The sequence below is a fragment of the Balaenoptera borealis genome, assembly GCF_965194805.1.
Source record: "Balaenoptera borealis genome assembly, chromosome: 10".
Lineage (NCBI taxonomy): Eukaryota > Metazoa > Chordata > Mammalia > Artiodactyla > Balaenopteridae > Balaenoptera > Balaenoptera borealis.
The window spans coordinates 103,878,485-103,904,722 of record NC_138874.1 but is presented as its reverse complement, the minus strand read 5'-3'; the positions used below and the strand labels follow the sequence as shown (position 1 = coordinate 103,904,722).

The 26,238-nt window shown below is 34.4% G+C and overlaps 1 protein-coding gene across 5 annotated transcripts in view; it reads right to left on the bottom strand.

Annotated features, from left to right (window-relative positions):
- The window catches only part of ATRNL1 (attractin like 1), a 705,133-nt gene that overhangs the window by 402,244 nt on the left and 276,651 nt on the right, over positions 1–26,238 (bottom strand). For 4 of the 5 annotated variants that reach the window (XM_082407777.1, XM_082407776.1, XM_082407779.1 and 1 more), the window contains one exon: positions 14,108–14,169. The exons of the other annotated variant lie outside the window; for it this stretch is intronic. In XM_082407777.1, the coding sequence (XP_082263903.1) occupies positions 14,108–14,169 (62 nt within the window). The remainder of the gene's footprint in view (positions 1–14,107; positions 14,170–26,238) is intronic. 5 annotated transcript variants of the gene reach the window in all.

Genomic DNA, 26,238 nt, shown 5'->3' with positions numbered 1-26,238 from the left:
AAATCATAAAGATCAGATCAGAAATAAATGAAATAAATGAAGGAAATGATAGCAAAGATCAATAAAACTAAAAGCTGGTTCTTTGAGAAGATAAACAAAATTGATACACCATTAGACAGACTTATCAAGAAAAAAAGGGAGAAGACTGAAATCAATAGGATTAGAAATGAAAAAGGGGAAGTAACAACTGACACTGCAGAAATACAAAGGATCATGAGAGACTACTACAAGCAACTATATGCCAATAAAATGGACAACCTGGAAGAAATGGACAAACTCTTAGAAATGCACAACCTTCCGAGACTGAACAAGGAAGAAATAGAAAATATGAACAGACCAATCACAAGCACTGAAATTGAAACTGTGATTAAAAATCTTCCAACAAACAAAAGCCCAGGACCAGATGGCTTCACAGGTGAATTCTATCAAACATTTAGAGAAGAGCTAACACCTATCCTTCTCAAACTCCTCCAAAATATAGCAGACGGAGGAACACTCCCAAACTCATTCTAAGAGGCCACCATCACTCTGATACCAAAACCAGACAAAGATGTCACAAAGAAAGAAAACTACAGGCCAATATCACTGATGAACATAGATGCAAAAATCCTCAACAAAATACTAGCAAACAGAATCCAACAGCACATTAAAAGGATCATACACCATGATCAAGTGGGGTTTATCCCAGGAATGCAAGGATTCTTCAATATTCGCAAATCAATCAATGTGATACACCATATTAACAAACTGAAGGAGAAAAACCATATGATCATCTCAATAGATGCAGAGAAAGTTTTCGACAAAATTCAACACCCATTTATGATAAAAACCCTCCAGAAAGTAGGCATAGAGGGAACTTACCTCAATATAATAAAGGCCATATATGACAAACCCACAGCCAACATCGTCCTCAATGGTGAAAAACTGAAACCGTTTCCACTAAGATCAGGAACAAGACAAGGTTGCCCACTCTCACCACCATTATTCAACATAGTTTTGGAAGTTTTAGCCACAGCAATCAGAGAAGAAAAAGAAATAAAAGAAATCCAAATTGGAAAAGAAGAAGTAAAGCTGTCACTGTTTGCAGATGACATGATACTATACATAGAGAATCCTAAAGATACCATCAGAAAACTACTAGAGCTAATCAATGAATTTGGTAAAGTAGCAGGATACAAAATTAATGCACAGAAATCTCTTGCATTCCTATACACTAATGATGAAAAAATCTGAAAGTGAAATTAAGAAAACACTCCCATTTACCACTGCAACAAAAAGAATAAAATATCTAGGAATAAACCTACCTAAGGAGACAAAAGACCTGTATGCAGAAAATTATAAGACACTGATGAAAGAAATTAAAGATGATACAAGTAGATGGAGAGATATACCATGTTCTTAGATTGGAAGAATCAACATTGTGAAAATGATTCTACTACCCAAAGCAATCTACAGATTCAATGCAATCCCTATCAAACTACCACTGGCATTTTTCACAGAACTAGAACAAAATATTTCACAATTTGTACGGAAACACAAAAGACCCTGAATAGTCAAAGCAATCTTGAGAAAGAAACACGGAGCTGGAGGAATCAGGCTCCCTGGCTTCAGACTATATTACAAAGCTACAGTAATCAAGACAGTATGGTACTGGCACAAAAACAGAAATATAGATCAATGGAACAGGATAGAAAGCCCAGAGATAAACCCACGCACATATGGTCACCTTATCTTTGATAAAGGAGGCAAGAATATACAGTGGAGAAAAGACAGCCTTTTCAATAAGTGGTGCTGGGGAAACTGGACAGCTACATGTAAAAGAATGAAATTAGAACACTCCCTAACACCATACACAAAAATAAACTCAAAATGGATTAAAGACCTAAATGTAAGGCCAGATACCATCAAACTCTTAGAGGAAAACATAGGCAGAACACTCTATGACATAAATCACAGCAAGATCCTTTTTGACCCACCTCCTAGAGAAATGGAAATAAAAAGAAAAATAAACAAATGGGACCTAATGAAACTTAAAACCTTTTGCACAGCAAAGGAAAACATAAACAAGACGAAAAGACAACCCTCAGAATGGGAGAAAATATTTGCAAATGAAGCAACTGACAAAGGATTAATCTCCAAAACATACAAGCAACTCATGCAGCTCAATATCAAAATAACAAACAACCCAATCCTAAAATAGGCAGAAAACCTAAATAGACATTTCTCCAAAGAAGATATACAGATTGCCAACAAACACATGAAAGAATGCTCAACATCATTAATCATTAGAGAAATGCAAATCAAAACTACAATGAGATATCACCTCACACCAGTCAGAATGGCCATCATCAGAAAATCTACAAACAATAAATGCTGGAGAGGGTGTGGAGAAAAGGGAACCCTCTTGCACTATTGGTGGGAATGTAAATTGATACAGCCACTATGGAGAACAGTATGGAGGTTCCTTAAAAAACTAGAAATAGAACTACCATATGACCCAGCAACCCAACTACTGGGCATATACCCTGAGAAAAGCATAATTCAAAAAGAGTCATGTACCAAAATGTTCATTGCAGCTCTATTTACAATAGCCAGGACATGGAAGCAACCTAAGTGTCCATCAACAGAGGAATGGATAAAGAAGATGTGGTACATATATACAATGGAATATTACTTAGCCATAAAAAGAATGAAATAATGCCATTTGCAGCAACATGGATGGACCTAGAGATTATCACACTAAGTGAAGTAAATCAGAGAAAGACAAATATCATATGATATCATTTATATGTGGAATCTAAAAAAAGGTACAAATGAACTAATTTACAAAGCATAAAGAGTCACAGATGTAGAAACCAAACTTACGGTTACTGGGGAGGAAGGGGGAGAGGGATAAACTAGGAGGTTGGGATTGACATATACACATTACTATATATAAAATAGATAACTAATAAGGACCTATTGTATAGCACAGGGAACTCTATTCAATACTCTGTAATGACCTATATGGGAAAAGAATCTAAAAAAGAGTGGATATACGTATATGTATAACTGATTTACTTTGCTGTACAGCAGAAACTAACCCAGCATTATAAATCAACTATACTCCAATAAAAATTAAAAAAAAAAGAAACTATACATATTTTAGAATTCATATGGCTGTATCCCCCCAAATGGAATTTTACTGCACATAAATTTTAAAACACTTTACAAAGGAATGAAAGAGAAAACAAAACCAAACAAGAAATAAACCAAATACCTCCGAAGAAAAAGCGACTGCAATATAATAAATTTGTGGAGAATAATATGAGAGGAGGCAGATAATTAGGCCTGGTTTCAGAGGAACTTGTAAGTCTAGTCTGAATTATATTATAAATGTGAAAGGAAGCTTTTAAACAATGGATTCTCATAACTCAGTTTATGTTAAAAAATCACTTTGGTTGTTTTGAATACAATAGATTGATAGGCAGAAGGAAGAATCAGGGTTCATGTAGCGGATCAAGGAAAGAGAAACATATTTAGTTAATTCCCAGGTATTGAAGTTAGGTTAATAGTGGTAACCGTAACTGAGCTAGAGAATACTGGAAAAAAGAGCTGTTTGCCAAGATAGCAAGTTTAATTTAGGACATGTTGATTTTGAAGTATTAGGCAATATTTTAGTGAAAGAACTAAGTTTCAGTCTACAGTGTTCCAAACCTCAGCACTGAAAACTAGACATGGAGCACTGGTTTAGCTAAGTTGCAATAAACTTTGGGCAATTACTATTTTACTCGAGCTATATTTGATATTTTGGTTTAAAAGAAGAGTTGGGATCTAAATATCTGTTTTCTTCTATAGCAAAGCCAGGGAGAGAATTCCTGAAGAAACCTCCAGTATAATAAGATGTAATTTATGGTTTCTACTTAGAGAAATCTGTATCTTAAGGCCTCATTTCTATTAACATATTCATTATCATAATCTCACTTTTGAAAAGGAGGACTTCTATTTTTCATTCTTCCCAGAGTTCTTCGTTCTTGTACCATTTAAAAAAAAAAATTTTATACCACATACTCCTTCTGGGATATGCCACTTTGATGTAGACATTCTGTTACTAATGATTTCGGTTTACTTCTCTCCCTGTAGGGAGTTACATCCTTCCTTTTTCTCTTTTGAAATATCTTCATGGACAACATCATTGTTTCATTTCCCAAAATCTTGATCACAGTGTTTATTTTGCATTATTCTTCCCACTCACATGCTCACTTCTATAGGGTCATCTTTGATTATTCTTGTTTTTTAATTGCTTAACTCCTAATTTTTCTCGCTTTTTCTATTCTTTAAATTCCTCTAATTAATTAAAATCCTTTCTGGATCCTCCAAGATAGCATCATCATCTCTTTTGGCACTTTATATGCACTAAGATGGCTATAATAAAAAAGAGATAAAAAGAAGTGTTACTGAGAATATGGAGAAATTGGAACCCTCATACATTCCTGGTGAGAATGTAAAATGGTGCATCTTCTTTGGAAAATAGTTTGCCAGTTTCTCACAATGTTAAATCTAGAGTTACTATATGACCCATCAATGCCACTCCTAGGTATATACTCTAGAGAAATAAAAACGTATCACCACACAAAAACATGGACACAAATGTTCATAGTGGCATAATTGATATGAGCCAAAAAGAGGAAAAAACCCAAATGCCCATTACTGAAAAAGGAGAAATAAAATGTGTCATATCCATACAACGGAATGGTATTTAGCAATAAAAAGCAATGATATACTGATACATACAACATCATGGATAAACCCTGTAAACACTGTGATAAGTGATAGAAGCTTGTCACAAAAGAACAAATACTGTATGACTTTAATTAGTATATGAAAATGTTCAGAATAGGAAAATCTATATACAGGAACTAGATTAGTGATTGTCTAAAACTTAGGGTGTGGGAGAGGGATGGGAAGTGACTGCAAATGGGTACACAGTTTCTTTTTGGGGTGATGAAAATGTTCTAAAATTGACTGTGATAATGGCTGCAGAGCCACTGAATTGTGCACTTTAAACGGGTGAATTGCACTGTATATGAATTATATCTCAATAAGGCTATTTTAAAAAATAAAATTAGAAATTAGAAAATGAATTTAAAATTAGACAATTGTATGTAAAATTGAAAGTTTCAAATTTTCTAGTGTTCTTATATGATTCAGGAGTAAAAAAAGACACCGATTAACATTATTACTGGTTAGGAAAAATATACATGTTAAAATTTAAGGACATTCATTAAAGAAAAAATATGAAATGTATATTCCTAAACTGCTAAAAGGAAAAACAACTAAAGAATATTAAAAGGGCATTCAATTTAACAGAAAGCAGGGGAGAAGAAAAAAATATTGCTCGAGAAAGCATTTTAAAAAGTGAAAAGGTGGAGAAAAAAATTAAAATACAACAATAATTGCAATAAATAGAAATTCACTAACTCTGTTTCTTTAAAAGTCAGAGATTTTCAGATTAGTACAACAGGATAAACAATGTCCAGATATTTGTGGTGTACATGAAACACATTTAAAATCTAGTAAAATAAAAAATATTGAAAGTAATGAAAATAGATTTACCATGGAAATTCTATATGATACTATATCTAAGTTTATATAAGACGAGTTATAAATTAAGACAAAAATTTCAATAAAGACATAGAGAATTCAAAATGGTTAAAACAACAATTCAACTCCACTCTTAATAATGGATAGAAACACCAGACAAACGTAAGTAAGGAAACAGAGGATTCGAACAACACAATAAACCAACTACATTCAAAGGACATATGTAAAACACTATTCCCAACAACAGGATACACATTCTTCTCAATTGCACATGAGATATTGTCCAGGATATACCATATTTTAGGTCACAAATTTTCTCAATAAATTTTAAAAAATATATCATGAAAAGTATCTCCTTTAACTACAGCAGAACAAAGTCAGAAATCAATAACAGAAGAAAACCTGGAAAACTCACAAATTTGGGGAAATGAAACAACATACTCTTGAACAACCAACAGCTCATAGAAGAAATCACAAGGGAAATTAGAAAGTACTTAGCGACAAATGAAAATGAAAACAGAACATAATAAAACTGATGGGATGCAGTAAAAGCAGTGCTAAGGAGGAAATGTTTAACTATAAATGTTTACATTGAAAAACAAGAAAGATCTCAAATCAACAACCTAACTTTAAACTTAAGGAACTAGAAAAAGAACTAAACCCAAAGTTAGCAGAAAGAAGGAAATATTGTAATAAAGATTAAAACAGATAAATGAAATAGAAAATAGTAAAATAATAGAGAAAAATCAACAAAACCAACGGTTGGTTCTTCAAACCAATCAACAAAATTGGCAAACCTTTGGCTAGATTTACTAAGGAAAAGAAAGAGAGAAGATTCAACTTACTAAAAATAAATAAAAATAAATATAGTATAGATATTACTACTGATCCTATGATAATAAAAGGGATTTATTAGAGCGTACTATGAACAACTGTACACAAATTGTATAACCTAGATGAAATGGACAAATTCCTAGAAACACAAAACCTACCAAGACCGAATCATGAAAACATAGAAGGACTGAATAGAACTATGACTAGTAAGGAGATTGAATCAGTAATCAAAAATCTCCTGACAAAGAAAAGCCTGGGACCTGATGGCTTCACTGATTAATTCCACTAAACATTTCAAGAAGAACTAATACCAGTCCTTCTCAAATTGTTCCAAACATTAAAGAGTAGAAAACAATCCCTAAGTCATCCTATGTGGCCAGCATTATCCTGATACCAAAGTCAGACAAAGACACAAGAAAAGAAAAGTACTAATATCCTTTATGAACAATGATGCAGAAAAGGGGAAATTATTATTAAAAAAATTATATACTATGACCAAGTAGGATTTATTCCTGGAATGCAAGGATGGTCTAACATATGGAAATGTAACACTCCATATTAACAAAAAGAAGGGGAAAAACTCACATGATTACTTCCATATCCATATGAATTTTAGTACCTCAAGGGACCTCAAGTAGCCCAAAACATCTTGAAAAAGAGCAAAGATGGAGGACCCACACTTCTTGATTTCAAAATTTACTACAAAGCTACAGTAATCGAGACAGTGTGATACTGGCATAAAAATGGACAAAAGACTTAGACATTTCTACAAAGAAGATATATGAATGGCAAATAAGCACGTGAAAAAGTGCTTATCAGCACTAATCGTTAAAGAAATGCACATCAAAACCACAATGAGATACAAAGTTGCACCCTCTGGGATGGTTACAATCAAAAAAAAAAAAAAAGAATGGATAAAGAAAAGAAAGAAAGAAAAAGAAAATTACAAGTGTTGGTGAGAATATGGAAAAACTGGAATCCTTGTGCACTGCTGGTGAGAATGCAAAAGGTACAACTGCTATGGAAAACAGTATGGAGGTTCTTCAAAAAATTAAAAATAGAATTACCATATGACCTAGGAATTTCTCTTCTGGGAATATATCCAAAAGAAGTGAAAGTAAAATCTTGAATACATATTTGTACACTCATGTTCATAGAAGCATTACTTACAATAGCTAAAACATGGAAGCAACTCAAGTGTCCATAAACAGATGAATGGATAAACAAACTGTGGTATATACATACAATGGAATATTACTCAGCCTTAAAAGTAGAGAAATTCTGACATATATCACAACATGGATGAGCTTTGAGAACATCATGCTAAGTGAAATAAGCCAGTCACAAAAGGACAAACATTATGATATCACTTATATAAGATACCTAGAGTAGTAAAGATCATGCAGACAGAAAGAGGAATGGTGGTTGTCAGTGGCTGGGGAAGAGGAGATAGGGAGTTACTGTTTAATGTGTATAGAGTTGCAGTTCTGCAAGATAAAAAGAGTTCTGGAGATGGATAGTGTAAATAGCTGCACAATAATGTAAATGTACTTAACATCACTGAATTGTTCACTTAAAAATGGTTAAGATGGCAAATTTTATATTATTTGTATTTTACTACAATAAACAAATTGAAGGGAAAACCACAACAACTCATAAGAAAAATTGAAAATTCTAACTTGTTTGCACTTAAAAACATAATATTAAAGTGGATAAATATTAAGGCAATCTATCACTGTATTCACACTGAGGCCACACTTCCTGAGAGCTGTTCTCAGTCAATGACTGAGCATGGCGGTGACAGTAAGGAAGGCCTGATCCTGAGAAATGCATAACTCCTCTTTTAGGATACAGAGTTTGGCTCAAGGACTCGCCACTGGTCTTGTCAAACTTTCAGGCTCTTTCATTCAACTTTCCTTTCTTCCTGCTCTACTTCACGAAGGTCAGATTGGCACTGTGGTCTAAAAGATCTCTCACATTATCCCTTGCTCTTTCCGTCACAGGAGTTCCCCCTAATCCGTTTACTGCATGGCCAACGCCATTTTGGTCTACTTCTCTGAGGACTTGTGGTCTGAGCAATCAGGAGGTAAAATGGGGATTTGAAACTGGCTCACTCACTACTTGGCAGGCTAAAAAGAAACCATCCATGTTGCTAGATGAAAGACAGAGAGTCCCTGGAAGAAGGCTTCAATTGCTAAATATTTCACCAGTGGTGACCTGGGGAAAATGCTTTCAAAAGAGAGTGGAGTTGGCTGACTACTGCTATGTTTGTATTGACCCTACAGAGGGATAATGAGAGACTGAAGGCCACTAATAACCATTACAGGCTAAATATACGAGCTAGAGAGTCTCTTTTATAGCTTTAAATCAGGCCCTTACCTCTGACAGTGGAGGAGCCAATATGAATGAGCAGTAGACTGACGATCTAATTGTTAGAACTGCAGAGCTCCAGAGATGATGGACTGCTCAGCCAAAGCAGTCCTCTTATGCAAAGACAACGGCCACTGTTGGAAAACTGGAGCTCTTGAAATATGGGATAGGAATACCTAGAATGCACTATCTACATAGATGTTTCTGAGGATGTTGGTTCTACAACTCCCATTTCTAGTAATAGAGACAACAGGGTCGCCCCCCTAAAGGCTGCCACCACCTCCTCTCCTGATCGCTAGACTAATAACTGAATTTAATGACAGAATAATGCATCTTGGCCTGAAAAGAAAGGGAAAAGATTATATACTTGAAAAAGCTGCAAGAATTGGCTAGCATGTACTGGCAGCAGCCAGGAGATCATGTCAGGAACTGGATTTTGGTGGTATTTGATCAAGGGGGATGGAATGTAAGCCTGGATAAACAAGAATTCATGAATTTTGGTGCACAGTCTCAGGACCAGGTGATATAATACCCTATGGAGGACTCCAGGGGATGGGGCAAAACTTGATGAGGAAGTGATTCTTATAAGCCTGGAAAAAAGCACTGGCCAAGGCAAGGTGAAATGGAAATGCCTGAGTTGCCCTAGAAGATGGAAGAGAAAAGAATAAAAAAGCTGACAGGAGGGAATGTACCGGAATGGATATATTATGTAAGGCCGGTAGATTACTTTCTATGGGACGTACCAGTCACCAAGGCCATGAGAAATTTGCTGGTGAAAGGGGCACCAGCTTCACTAAGAAGTTCACTGGTGGCTTTCTTCTGCAGACCAGAGCTGACAACAGGAGAGGCAGTGACAAAGGGAGGCGTTAAGTGATGGGGCCCCAAAGTAAAAGAGATCAAGGGTCAGTGCTTAACTGACAGAATCCAGGGTCTACAATGAGGATAAAGTTCAACAAGACTGGAGGAGCAGCCAAGGGTGTTGGCCCACAACGAGCTGTGGGATGATTAATAATGGATGTATCTATCTCGAGAGGCAAAATAGATGGGCAGCCAACAACAGTGCTATTTAACATTTACTTTTGTTGTAAGAAGGAATGGAGGAACAAACGCTGAGCGTTGTTGCCAAGAGAAACTCATGATCCTCTGCTCAGTTCCCAGATGAGTTAATTTACAAATCCAGAACCCACTGAATAGGTGGCTGAGTCCATAGAAGAAAAGACATTTTGAAACATCTTGGAAAGTGTATAAAATGATCCCCAAAGGGACCTGTGTATGATTCCTTTACAAAGAGCCCTGTGTATATTTGGGTATATACACAGGTATGTACACAGTGTAAGAGGAGTAAGTAGATATTTTGATTACTATAAGACACAGGGTTAGAGACCACAGAGATACTCAAGGACTAAAATACCATCATGAACCCTTGTTAGACTTGAGGTATCTCCAGGGTCCAGGTAAGAAATTCTGGCTAAATTCTGGATCATAGTGGGCAACTGTGTCTATGCATCCACCCAGTGATAATTTCCCTAACTTCTCAAGTGTATAATTAGAACTTATGTACAAGGTGATTAGAGTAACCCCCTACATTGCATCCCTGACCTGTGGGGTAAGATCTATCATAGTGGGAAAGACCAAGTGGCAACCTCTGAAAATACCTGCCATCTGGTCAAGATGGTAAATCAAAAACATTATGTAATTCCAGTGGGACAGTGAAAATTAGAACCCCCATTAAAAATCTAAATGGTATAGGGGTAGTGGTCCCTGATATATCTCCATTTAATTTACCAGGCTTATTCTTTTAAAATTCAGATTCACACAGACTTACTTTTCCATTTTACATACCAGAAAAAAGTATTTATTTTTAAAATAATTCCTTTCAGTTTTCTAATCATTCACTATATTATAGTACACACTCTAACAACAACATCCTTTAATTCTAGATATGAAAGGACTGAGATTTAAAGATGCTAGGTGACCTACTTAAGATGGCACAGAAAGCTAAGATCAGAGCCAGGCTATGCCTATAAGTGATCTTCCTAGTACTGACTCAATTATGTTTACCACCAGAACTATGCCCAATATAAAAGTAAAAAACTGACACAAAGTTTATGAACTGGCCTCCATCAAACCATGGCTAAACTGAAAGGCTGACACATTCACCTATGCTACTTCAATAACTCAGAAACAGCAATAGCAGTAATAGTGGCCTGATTGAAGGATGTCCATAAATGCCGACCTGTCTAAAACTCTCTTTTAAAATTTAACAGTGGCTTTATTTAAAAAAATAATAAACTTAAAAGTATTTGTGCATGTTTTTTTCTTAACAATGAGACAATTAGAAAACTGTCTAATTTACATTTTAATACTGAGAAAAATTTAAATGATAAAAAACCCATTAAATATACTTTATCTCACACAATGCTTAGAATATTTTATATTACTTTGTCCATGATGACAACATAATAAATAGGATCATCTCTAAGACATGGTACACATTAACACTAGCTTTCTTTTACTTAATAAAAGAGTTATTGAACTTAAACATGCACACAAATTCAAAAGCTTAAAATAAAACCCTAAACATTTAAATAATTTACATATATATTCAGCTTTGTGAATTTTTACACAAAACTAAACTTTTTAGCATATTAACATCCACATTATTCTGTCAAAAACTTTTATTTTTATGCATTAAATAAGGCTCATTCAATTACAACTTCTCACACTTTTCCAAAAACATTGCAACCTAATTAATAGGCTTAATATCCCTTAATATTCAGTAGTACAAAATCAGAGAACGTTAAGTATATTTAAGATGTTTCCTCGGAACTTCCCTGGTGGTGCAGTGGTTAAGAATCCACCTGCCAATGCAGGGAACACGGGTTCGAGCCCTGGTGTGGGAAGATCCCATATGCCGCAGAGCAACTAAGCCCGTGCACCACAACTACTGAGCCTGCGCTCTAGAGCCCGAGAGCCACAACTACTGAGCCCACGTGCCACAACTACTGAAGCCCGCGCACCTAGAGCCTGTGCTCCACAACAAGAGAAACCACCGCAATGAGCAGCCCACACACCGCAGCGAAAAGTAGCCCCTGCTTGCCCCAACTAGAGAGAAAGCCCGTGCGCAGCAACGAAGACCCAACACAGCCAAAAAAATAAATGAATTAAAAAAAAAAGTTGTTTCCTCAAATTTCATTTTTAAGGGACAAATTTAAAGTATGAATAGACTTTGCACATGTTAGTGATATATATGATTTAGCATTAAATTCTGGAAATTAATACTTTTTAAGGGACAAAGACAAACATGATTGCTTTCAGAGCAAAGTGACCAACATGGCAAGGATTTTGACAACAAGAAGTGAATAAACGAACAGAGAATGTGTAAATTGGAGAAAAGAGTGTAGAAAACTAGAGGGCTGCAAATGGAGATGAGAGAGATTAGACTTGCTATGTATGGGCCCATATGGGTAAATGAGAAGAGCTATTACAGGGAGGCAGATTTCATCGCAATTATAAAGAACAATTAGTTATCTGAAGATAGAAAATGGTATCTCAAGAGATGGTGTGTTTCCTGTCATTAAAGGCATTCAGGCATAAGTTAGATCAGGGGTTGGGCAAATTATGTCCACAGGCAGAATTCAGCCTAGCAGCTGTTTTTATAATAAAGGTTTATTGGAACATAGCCACTCCCATTTGTTTTCATACTGGCTGAGGCTGCTTTAGCACCACAACAGCAGAGTTGTTTAGATGCAACAGAGACCTTATACCCCACAAATCTTGAAATATTTACTAACTGGCTCTTTACAGAAAATGTTTGCTAACTCCTGTGGATAAGGTATTAGGAATTCAAGTATTGTATGGTGTCGTTATAAGATAACCAATAATGGTTACTTTGGTGTTGAGGAAAGTGCTTGGCATATCATCTGTGTCAAGGATTTGGTTTAACAGGTTCTTCGCTGTTCAACGCAGCCCAGACAACTTGGTGAGTGAAGGTCAACATTACATGCACTGTAAAGTTGCGTGCTGTGATGTGGGGCTATGCCTGCCAGAAGGAGGCACAATTGTCTAATTTACACAAAGGCACCTAGTGGACCAGTATAAGCGGTACACATCATAATCATGTTAACAAAAATAACATTCTTTCTAATCCAGATGATCTCAGGTGCCATCACACAGATATTCTACCACTAAAATTCAGCTGCTTCTCCTTGCCCAGTGTTTCTTTATTTACATCCCATGGAAATGAAAATAGATGTTCTATGAAGAGAGCTTTTAGGTTTTGAGAAATGCTACAAACTCCGCCCTCTCTTTTAGAAAGATACACTGCAAATTAACATATTAAAAACTGTGAGGAAAAAAAAAAACTCTGAGAAGTAATGTCAGTTAAAAACAAACCAAAAGGGGCTTCCCTGGTGGCGCAGTGGTTGAGAATCTGCCTGCCAATGCAGGGGACACAGGTTCGAGCCCTGGTCTGGGAAGACCCCACATGCCGCGGAGCAACTAGGCCCGTGAGCCACAACTACTGAGCCTGCGCGTCTGGAGCCTGTGCTCCACAACAAGAGAGGCCGCGATAGTGAGAGGCCCGCGCACCGTGATGAAGAGTGGCCCCCGCTTGCCACAACTAGAGAAAGCCCTCGCACAGAAACGAAGACCCAACACAGCCATAAATAAATAAATAAATAAATTAAAAAAAAAAAAAAAAAAACCCAAAAAGCCCTATTTAACTTCAGTATACACAGCATTTTCCAAATGTATTTAATTATGGAACACTTTTTAATGAACCTACTGTTAATATCTCAAATAACTAATATTCTAGGAAATTATGCTATATCCTAAGTCATATTTAGTACTTCCAGATTATAAGCTCTGTGAAGGCAGAAAATACATACTTTTTCTCATCCCCTACAGATTTCATCACATTGCTAAGCACATATAATAATTGCCTAAGAAATCCAAGAAATAACTGAATTGATATGGATTTTAATGCTAGGAGATGGACCTAATCAATACAGTGAATGCACTGTTAATTTTATTAATTAAAACAGGCTTTAATTACTTATATGACAGGGGAACACAGGGTTATCGTCCTCTTTCCACTGAATCAATTAGCTATTAAATAGTACTACAGCAAAATAAACTTGCAAAAGTATATGTCAAGTATGTTTCTTCTGCTCTGTGGTATATATTTAAGTATATAAAACTATTCAAGACACACTGTATCATATTTAAGGGTAAAGAACTGGTAAATTACCTAACAGATTTATAGAACATACATCAGAATATAGGTTTAACAAATTCAAAGTCAGTAAAAGCAAATTACCTGAAGAAGGTGACAAAAAACTGCACAAGATCCATGATTGTATTATGTTGTGAGAATGCAATCTGAAAAATCAAAATAAAAGAAAGTTTGAAACTTACTGAATCTATGCTCTTCTTCAAAGTGGTGATGTTTCATGGCATTTATAAATACAATACTTTTAAATCATCAAGAAATTTGGATCACCATATTATAAATCATATGTGCTGGAATCAAAATTTCATTGAGAACACCTAATATAACCAACTACTGATGACCTTTGCACAGGCTATAACATTAAATGGCTTAAGAAAACTATCATATATGGAATCTAAAAAAACGGTACTGATGAACCTAGTGGCAGGGCAGGCATAAAGACGCAGACGTAGAGAACGGACTTGAGGACACGGGTGGGGGGGGCGGGGAGGGAAGCTGGGATGAAGTGAGAGAGTAGCACCGACATGTATACACTACCAAATGTAAAGTGGATGGCTAGTGGGAAGCTGTTGCATAGCACAGGGAGATCAACTCCATGCTCTGGACGACCTAGAGGGGTGGGATAAGGAGGGTGGGAGGGAGGCTCAAAAGGGAGAGGATACGGGGATATATGTATACATACAGCTGATTCACTTTGTTGTACAGCAGAAACTAACACAACATTGTAAAGCAATTATGCTCCAATAAAGATGTGAAAAAAAAAGAAAACTATTATAAAATTACTTCAGTAATGCATGCTAAGACTTTCATGTGAAATCCTATGACATATTAAATGTGTCTAACTAAAACATGCAAATGAGTTTCTTCATCTAATAATTATCACATTTTTCTATCAATACAATTGATAATTGCTTGTGTGCCAAAAAACTTAATTTCAACTGTATTAAGGAAACTGAAGGAACTAGTTTTTCTTGTATATTCTTGTCTAGGGAAGCTGCATACAACTATTTTGTTATAAACCCCTGCAAGAATAAAATACACCACCTCAGTTTATATTTTCATGTTAATGAATTTTGAGAGGAGAAATAAATCAATAAGCTAAAATTGTTCTCCACTTTTGTTAACATTATAGAGATCATACTGTAACATGTTTCTTGAAGAAGTATTATATAGTGTACTAGTCAATAATGCAGCATCTGAATAGAGAATATCTATTTAGATAGAGAAATAGAGAAAATCCAACTTTTTCACTTACTAGATGTAAATATTTTAGAAAACTATTTAACCTATTTTTGTCCCATATGTGAATGGCAATAATAAGAGCATCTACCTCATAGTGTTAGAGAAAAGACTAACTCAATTAATAGAAATAAAATTATTGCCATAATATCTGGTATATAGTATAAGTATAATACAGTAAATATTATACTTTTACATCATGTATAAAGGAGATGGTCAACATAAGTGAATTTTCCCAGACAGCTGAAGCTAAACAATTAAGTTCTTGAAATCTTCTCCTTTAATAATCTTTTATGAAAAATTTTCAAAAACATGTAATACAATTTCCACTTCCAGTGAAAATGGACTAACAAGGATGAGATTTCTCTCTTGTCTCACAGAACTAGAAAACTATATAAAATGTATGGAAAAACCATATTCAGACATTAGACAAAACGCAGAGGAGGATATAATCCATGAGTGACGGAAAAGAAAGGAAATGAGTCTCACAATTATCCCAGCTTTCAGGGCAAGGAATTGAAATGGCATTCTAAAATAAGAAATACTGTTTCTTATATAAAATAAAGAATTACAGCCAGTCCAGAAAATGGTTAAATTTTTGGTATATACATGAAAGCTTAAATATAATAACATTCATTTCCAAAAAGCTTCTAAGCATTTGAAGAATTACCGAGCATTTATACAGACACTGAGGAAAGACAATTGCTGTAGGAGATTGGTTCTAGGTGAAAATGTTTTAAAAGATTTAAGAAAAAACATCTTTTAAAATAGAGAAGATACAGATGAATTTTCTCTCCAGGTACTGTTCATGAGAGTATCTTAGAAACAGAGCTTATCAAACAATATTGTCAACAGTATCTTAAAACCATGGAAAGATGATTCTGAATACAGCAATTGAGAACTGGATAATCTTCAAAAGGATAATTATTTTGAAATCATAATCAATGAAATTGGTTTAAGATAAATTGGAATAGGAAGGTAAACTTAGACCGTGTTGAGAAATATCTAAATGAAAAAGAAGAAAAAGGACTTCAATAATTAGCAAATGTATGGAAAAGAGAAAAGAAAAAAATAAATAAATAATACATGTAACATAAAATAAATTTAAAAATAAAGGAATAAGATAAAGTATATAGAAGCAATTGCACTAAATGTGAACAGACTGAATCCTCATCAAAAGAGAGAGATTTCCATAGCACATTAAAAAGCATAATTTAGCTTTATGTTTTTTATAGAAAGCACATCTATAGCAGTGACACACTTATATCCAAAATATAAAGGATTGTGAAAAAAAAAAATTGGCTCTTAAAGACAACAACAATGAAGGCATGAAGGATAATATCAATAGCAAAGTGAAATTCAAAATCAAAACCTGGTCAAATAAAATGTATAAGGCACAAATAATGAATAAAAATAATAAACCTATATGCACCAAAAACACAGGCCAAATAAGTGAAAACACAATGTCTGGACTTATAAGGAGAATTAGATAACATAATTACAGAATAAATTTTAATATGTATATCTCTTTAATAACCTATCTGATCAAGCAGACAAAAATTAATTTATTCAGTCATTCAAATCATGAAGAAATATTCAAAGAAATATTGCTTAAGCAAGCTCTGTTCTAGGAGCTGGTGACAACCTTGTAAATAAGACAAAGTCCCTGGTCTCTTGGAGTTTGCATCCCAATAGCAGGAGGCAAAAAATAACCAGGTAGACTCATAAGTGGATTATCATAATTTTCGACAATGGTAAGTGTTCTGAAGAAAAACAAGGTGATGTGATGCAGTGGAAGGATATGTAGCTAGTTGAGATTAGGCAGTTAGGGGCAGCCTCACTGAAGACATGATATATGAGCTGGACATACAAATAATAAGAATGGTAAAGCCACACAAAGATCTGTCAGTGGAGGATTCCAGGCTTCGGGAATAGTACACTTAGGCTAGAGATGTTTGAGAAACTGAAGTCACAAGAGCTGGAGTATTGTGAGCTAGGGGCAGAGAAGTTAAAAATAAGTTCAGAGTGACAAGCGGGGGTTAATTCACCTAGGTCCTTGGCATGATAAAGAGTTTGGAACATATTATAAGACCTGAGCCATGTAATGACATGATCTAACTCTCAAGAAAAATATCATTCTGGCTGCTGGGTGGGAAAGAGATGATAGAGGAAAGCAGGGACATTAGAAAGAAGGATATTGGATTTTTCTAGTTATGATATGATAGTAGTTTGCACAAGAGTAGTCGCCATGGAGGCAAAACCAAGTTGATGGGCTCATAATTTAGAGTGAAAGGTGAGAAGGCTTGGTGAACATTGGATATGACTCATTTAAAACTTCTAAGAGGATGTTCAGGGCCACCTCATTATTAGAGCTAACAACAACAACAAAAAAGTGAACAATTAAGTAGGAGGAAACCAGGAGAATACTGTGTCAAGGATGCCAAGGAAAAGGAATCTTGCAAGAGGAAAGTAGTGGCTGGTTTTGTTGGTTGAGAAAGATGAGGATGGGACTATGACCATTAAAATTGCCAACATCAACTTTGTGGGTAAAAAACAAATGCACTTTCAGTGAAGGGGTGGGAATGTTCATCTAAACAGAGAACATAAGACGAGTATGTAATGTGAGGCAGTACAGACAGCAACTACAGACTGAACTTCCAAAAAGGTCTGTTGAAAACAGAGCAGAAAGAATCAGGAGCATGTAAAATAGGAAAACAAATCTTTTGTTAAATCCACAGAGCATTTAGAAAAGTAGACAGTGTACATTATGCAGAGAAACTACTTAAAAATTCTGAATGGTAGTGATTTTATGTACTATATTATCTGATTAAAATCAAAATTAAAGCTATAATTTTGGATATAATCAAAACAAGTTAACTATTTGGAAATTAAGAAATATAATCTGTGAGGCCGAGTTCTAGGTGGACAGTGGCAGTGGTAGCATAGTTTTAAAATATCCCTGATTTTCCACATTAAAAAAAAAACTCAATATCTATCTATCTATCTACCTACCTACCTATGGCAAGTAAACTGCAGAAAGAAAATACGTAGAAAACAATTTCAACAAAGTTCAATGAAAAATTATCCTCCTCTTGAATGCCGAAACATGAACAGGTACGGATAAATCACAACACCAGACACATATGGTACCAGGATCTGCGAGGGAGTAAGAAGACGGAATCTACAGGAAAATCCAAAAGGCCTTCAATGGAACCAGGCAGGCCACTGAATACAGAAGGTAAAAATGTAAGTGGTCTGCCTAGTCCAAGAGCATATGAGTGCAAAGGGTCCTTGAGAAGTTCCAAAAGGAGCTAGAACAGCTTGGGCCACATGAATTTTCAAAAGCAACCAGTCAAATCTCTATTCCAGGACAGGCTCCATATTGAGGAAAAACTGTTGGAAGTGAAATCAAAATTGAGCAGAGCGAGAAAATGGAAACAAAGGAAAAAAGTTCCAACTGGGGAGAGGAACAGAGCCAAGACATCTTTAAAAACCAAGTGATACATTTTGGGGGGAGGAAAAAATACATCTATATTCAAATATGGGTCTTGCCACTAATTTCTTTGCATACTGTCAATGCAAATCATTACCATCACTCTGATTCTTTAACCTATAAAGGGTTTTGCATTCCTTCAAGATAAGTTATGCATAAACAGTGGGAATAGCCAACAGTGTTAAAATCAATTTAGACTGGCAAACTACATGATTCAAGCTGGTACTGCAGAATTTTATTATGGTTTGCTTGCCCTTTCTGGGTCCATATAGCTAAGTAACTTGGAAAAAAAAGTCATGTTTTGAGGCAAGTAAGCAAAACATAGACCCAAATGAAAATATTTACAATGTCCTGCATTTTCCCAAAGAATATCTGAGTAAATAAAGCAGTCAAGTGAAGGATCTACAAGTTACAATCATGAACTAAAGCACTAAAACATTCTAAAACTTTAATTATATTATCTATCTGTAACTAATCTGTTAATATAATTGTACTCAAGAGTAAATGTAGATGGCACAAGCAGTCTCTATACTTAGCATACCGTCTGGATTCTGGGGACTCAAGCTAAACAGCATTTGATATTGGTTGTTCAAATGGAAAGTCAGCAGTACAATGTGTTGTGCAAGTCTTTTTAAATGTTTCTCCACCTGAGACTTTCTATAGGAAGTTCCACAGGAGATAGCCTACGGAACATACTGTGTCAGACAGTTCATTGTCAGGCACAGGCATAAAAATGGAAGGCAGACACAAGGAGATTTGGTTGCACTGGTGAACAAGACCAAGCGAGCACTAACTCAATCAGATTCCCTCTCAATATTCTCTCTCTGGAGTGTCAAGGTATTCATCCATCAAATATTTCACTGAATATCTATTATATTCTGGGCACCATGTCAGGTTCTTGGATATATCAGTGAAAAAAAGATTCTTAGTGGTTGTGGCAGGGTAGACAGAAACAGTAATAACAATTATAAATTATATAGTGTTTTAGAACTTGGTAATTCTAATGGGAAAAAAAACCATTAAAAGTATCCTATTTTCTATATTAACATATGTGGGACAAGAAATCACTCCTTGATAACTAAAAACATGCAGAAGTACTGAGAACAGACAGGAGAAAAAAGCAGGGGTAGCAGGAAGAAATGATACTAGCATTAGTTGCAAATGTATCTGACTATTTTCTCAGCATTTCTCTCTCTAGGAAGAGCATCCAGCAACTCCAGGCCCCTTCCAATGAAACTGAAAGACCTACAGAGACAGGAGTAAGTATAGACAAAGGGAGAGCATTCTAAGTGATACCGGGCAACTGGTCTTCATGTGGCTGGCTCACTATCATCTAGAGCTCACCTCAAATATCACACTTCTCTAAGACACATATAAAGTAGCTGCCCTCTCCCTTATTCTATATTCTTGTGTAAACCTACTTCTTTTATACTTCAGTCTGAAATTATCTGATTTATTGGTTGATCATTGGTTAAAATATCTTTCCCCACTAAAACGTAAACTCCTTGAGAATAGTAGCCTTGTTCATAATGTCCACGGCACTATTCCAGTACCTAGAACAGTATTTGGCACATAGTACATAGTAAGCATTTAATAAAAACTTGCTGAATAAATGAATAACAATAGCAAAATTCAGCACAAGAGTATTCTTAGGACTTCATATATCCTTATTAAGAGCCATGAAAGGAAGGAGGTACAGATGTTATTCTGAGAAACATTAAAAAATTATTTATTTATTTGAATTTCTTTTATAAATCAATAATCACATAGACTATAAGTGCCTTCTAATTTCAGATCATAAAATACTATTTTCCCCTATAAAATTTACATATATTGTAGAGTTCAGATGTTATGAAAAATATGCATTTCTGTATAAAATGTTTTTCTTTGTTTATAAGCACAGAAAAAATTTTATAATATCTACCATTTATAATTTTACCTACAATGTAAATAATTTGAAATCAAGGTATCAGAAATGGTTTCTTAATATGTATTTTTACCTCAATTTCTTAATTTCAATGATAAACATTTTTAACTATGTTGGCTTCTTGGAATTTCTTTCAGAAGGTGACTTAGTTCAGACTACAATCTTCCTGTCCAAAACAGAAGGTATTACCTGAAACATTATTTTTTAACCAATGGGGGAAAAAAATGAGATTGCTTTAAAAGAGTGATCACTTGATCATTTAGCTAATTTTATTTAGAAAACAGTGAGACAAATCGATAACAACAAAAACAACCCTATATTCATAGTTTCCCTGAGAGTGTATCTCTAGAGGATACGGGACATTTCTGACTCTAAAATCTCTAATTGTCTAATTAGAAAGATTTCTATTGGCTGGTGCTATGGCTATAACATGACTCTTTACATCCCCGTGAAAAATATGCAAAGTTTACTTAAGTCGAATTTAAAGTTAGTTTTAAAACTTTAGCCAGAAAAATGCACTTTTGAAATTCTCTTTTCTTTAATGATTTTATTCAAGTTATCCAATATCATTTAAAGAAAATTAATCAAAATCAGGAAACCAATTAAAGCTTCATAATATCCTCATTTTCCCCATGTTTTTAAAGTGCCCCAAATAACCGATAAACTAGCATGCTGAAAATCAGAGTGAGCCGAAACTACAGCAACAGTGATATTTTGTCCATTTGAGCTTAAACGCAAATTCATATTGAAAACACGTCCAAAATCTAAAGCCTGATTTAAAGATGTGCTATATTTTTCATTAACATAATGATAAACATTTTGAATTTATGAAAAAGTTGCATTAAGTGTGCTTGGAATAGAGAAGTAGATTAATAGCTTGATATTTACCATAAAATGTCAGATTTTGTAAGAGAGAAAAAAATGTTCTTATTATGAAGGACAAATTGGTGTGTTTGTGCAAAATGTCAGATTGCCATAAACTCTGATATAACACTGAGATATAAAAAAGTGAAAATATGAAGGGATGTGCTAAAATGATCAAATTCATCTAACAAACTGAAAGTAAAAGAGAGGTTCTTCAAACCACTATTTGGATTATAGTCCTTCAAAATGATGACATAAAAGCAGAGTTAAGTAATGGAAGTTAGTCATCTAGTCACATCTCAAAGACAACTGGGCTATGTTTCAGGCAAGCAATTCAAAATCGTATTAGGTCTTTATCTATTCATTTTTAAAAATAAAGCAGACTGGGGCTTAAATTAACTATTACTGAATAAGATCAACTATGATAATCTATTCAAGGTAAACATAAATTTCCTATAGATAATTAATACAGTGCTTATTGATAATATAATTTGTATCATTCCTGATAAATATTTTTTAAAAATACCGTTAAATGGAAAATGGATGATTTTTAAAAGACAATAAAACCTAAGAGGAACAAATATACTGGCCAATTCTGCATAAATACTACACAAATTACTCTGATTATGAATCCTTGAATATTGTCTATAAAAATTTAATGGGTTTAATTCTTTTTAGAGCAAATAAATGCCTTAATGAAGGCACTCATCACTTTCCTCCTGGTTTAATGCAAAAACTTAACTGGTCTCCCTGTCTTCAACCTCATAACCTTTGAATCTTTCTGGTCATTCTTTACCCAACTGACAAAATGCTCTTTTTTTAAAACTGAAGGAGTTTCCCATAATTCCCCTCATCAAAATTCTTCATTCCCCCGCTTAAATTTCCTCAGTGTTTTTCCACCACTTTTAGCTTGGACTCCAACTTCCTTGACATAGCAATAACGATCTTCAAAATTTGGCCCTTGCTTCTCTCTCTACGCAGAGCATTGACACTGCAGTCTGATCTTGCTGCATACATTATCAACCTCTGTGCCTTGTTGGGCATAAACCGTTCCCTCCTGCCCTAACACCTTCTTCTCTGGGGTAACGTCTATCAAAATGATTCACTTCCTGGCAGTTCTAGATCCTGTTTTTTGGCCCTCAGTTGTTTGCCTGTTGCCCCTACCATACACTTTCACCACAGTACTACTGAAAAGAGCTAACATTTATTAAAGTGCTTACTATTGCCCAGGCGCTGTGCTAAGTGCTTTTCATACACTAATTTATTTAATCCTCAGAATAACCCCATAAAATAGGTAATGTCATTATATTCATCTTATAGATGAGGAATTAAAGGTTTATAGATTACCCAGGCAACAAGCAGTGGAGCTAAAATGGAAATCAATGCATTCTGAATCTAGTTCTTAAGTTCTACACTTTCCCACCACCAATTAATCACAGTACCCTGTGATAATTAGCATAGCCATCTTCCCTTTCCATTTGATTTCAAGATATTTGAAGTCAGGCATTACAATGTTGAGCTATACGTTCCTAGCAACTAGCAAAGAACCTAGCATTTTTACTTATATGTGTTTAGTGGATGAATTGCAGTAACTACTGGAGACGTATACCTTAATGTTCTAAATAGAAAGTCTTAAAACAGTTTCATTTTACTAAAGGTCAAGCTGTACAGGAAAACAATTACTTTTACATCAAGATTATGTCAGTTAAAATACATAGAGCTTTCAATCTACATGTCCAGAGAGTACATTTTCTTTAAGTTAAAGGATATTATTTTTTCAAAAACAGTATTGTTATGTGTTAAAAAATGAAACCAAACCTTTAAAATGAAAAGACAAAACTTTGCATTTGTAATGCTACCTGTTCTTCATTATAGTATTAGCATACTTATGAGGTTTCTTGAAGAGTCTCAGGTTTTAATTCAAGATATAAAACTGCAAGAGCAATGGCTAATATAGAAGTCTATATGCAATTTATGCTTGTAACACCACTTTCTATAAATTACAATTTTCTTCACAATCTAGTTTTTCCTCTATAATTTAAGTGACCAAAAGGGAGCTTCCCTTTATAGAGTGATGTTCACTAGACCAACTACATCATTCAGTCCTACCTCTAAAACTTCAGAAACCAGGTTTATGTCTAAAACCTCAAAGTAGCAAGTGTAGCCAACGGTCTTAGTTAGGGCATGTGGTACTATTCAAATGTCAATTTTTCATACATATGTACTCCTACTAAATAAGTAATATAACCATCTGCATTCAAAAAGGCATTAATATAATAGTTGCTAAGGAAACAACTAAAACAATAAAAATTTCAAACAAAGAATATTTTCTATACACATCTGATTTTGGATACTTTGAAGGTTAATTCTCTGTTCTCTTCTCTCCATTAAACCTAGACTAGACTAATGGACCAGAATGCAGTGAGTAAGGTGCTTTCCAGAAGAAAGTGCTTTTAAAGATGATTTAGTAGGTCCCCACAATTGCTCTGATGTTTTTGCTCCTATATGGATAATTTCCAGTTTTAAACTACATGAAAAACAATGGCAACATAGAACTTAGGTTTCATTATAATAAAACATAAAATTTTAAAACTCAAATTGAGGGGTCATGACTTTGCAATAAAAAAAAAATCATGAAGTAATCATATGGTTATTTGATGTAGTAGAAAATAGAGTTGAAAATTATGGGATGTTAGATAACATAATCACAGGAGTTTTTCTGGTAAGTTTTAGAAATCCTTTCAACTCTGGTCTTCAGCATGCCCTTTACCCCACAGGGCACTAGGCAGAAAAAAATAATGGGCAAAGGAGACTGAAAAAAAGATTAAATAGGTCAACACTATCCATATTATATTTTAATATTATACAATCTTTAAGTATTATTTTCTTAATCATTGGTAAGTATAATATTTAAGTTTAATCCATAAATTCAATATCCTAGAATGGACAAATTCACTGAAATGCACAAAATATCATAGCTCTCTTAAGAAGAAATAGATAACCTAAATACTACTATAACTATTAAACAAATTAGATTTCTTGTTTAAAACCTTCAAACAACACAACAAAAACAACAAAACAAATCAACTGCAATCAACTATATATAATCAACTATAGGCCCAGATGGCTTCACTGGAAAATTCTACATTTATAAGTAAGAAATAATATCAATCCTACATATCCTCTTTTAGAAAATAGAAAAGGAGATAACACTTTTATTAACATTTATTTTATGAGATCAGCACTACTCTGATAACAAAACTAGACAAAGACATAATAAGAAAAAGACATCTAAAGAGAAATACCTTTCATTAATATAGAAGCAAAAATCCTCAATAAATATTAGCAAATTGAACTCAACAATGTATAAAAAGGATAATAAATCAATACTAAGTATAGTTTTATCTCAGAAATGCAAACCTGGTTCAACATGCAAAATTAATCCTCGTAATTTACCAAGTTTAAAGACTGAAAGTGAACTACCAAAGAATCATCCCAACAAATGCATAAAAAGTATTTGAAAAAATTCAACACTAATACTTGATTTAAAAAAAAAAAAACCCTCAGTAGAACAGATATACAAAGGAGCTTCTCTAACTAAAGAGCTTCTTGATAAACCTTTAGCTAACATAATACTTAATAAAAGATGAAATATTTTCCCTTTAAGATTGGAAACAAGGCAAGGATGTCTGCTTTCACCACTTCTCCTCAATACCACAATGAAGCTCTTTTCCACTGCAATAAAGCAAGAAAAAGATCTGGAAAGAATTGGAAAGAAGAAATAAAACGATGTCTATTTGTGGACAGAATGATTGTTAATCCCCAAAACTAATACAAATATTAAATGAATTCAGCAAGTTTGCAGAATACATATTAAAGTTACAAAAATCTATTGCATTTCCCCAACTTACAATGGTTTGACTTACGATTTTTCAACTTTACAATGGCATGAAAGCAATACGCATTCAGTAGAAACTGTACTTCAAATACTGAATTTTGATCTTTTCCCAGGCTAGGGATAAATGGCACGGTACTCTCTCGTGATGCTGGGCAGCAGCAGTGAGCCGCAACTCCCAGTCAACCGCTCGATCACAAGGGTAAACAACCAACATACTTACAAACATTTTGTACCCATACAACCATTTTGTTTTTTACTTTCAGTACAGTTTCAAAAAATTACATGAGATATTCAACACTTTATTATAAAATAGGCTTCATGTTAGATGATTTTGCCCAACTGTAGGCTAATATAAGTGTTCTGAGCACATTTAAGGTAGGCTAGGCTAAGCTATGATGTTCAGCAGGTTAGGTATATTAAATACATATTTTTACTTATGATATTTTCAGCTTACAATGGATTTATTGGGACATAACCCCATCGTAAGTCAAAGAAGATCTGTACTAACAATGAACAACTAGAAATAAGAATAAAAAGCTATGCAATTATATAGTATTAAAAAACTATAAAATTGCTTAGGTATAAGTCTGATAAAATATATACAAAACACACATAGAATATTACAAAACCCTAACAAAAGAAATCAAATTAGACCTGAATAATAAAGAGATGTACAGTGGTCATGAATTATAAGACTCAACAGGATTATAATGTCAATTCTCCCCAAACTGATACATAAATGCAATGCAATCACAATCAAAATCCCAGAAGGATTTCTTGCAGGATTTTTTTTAAAA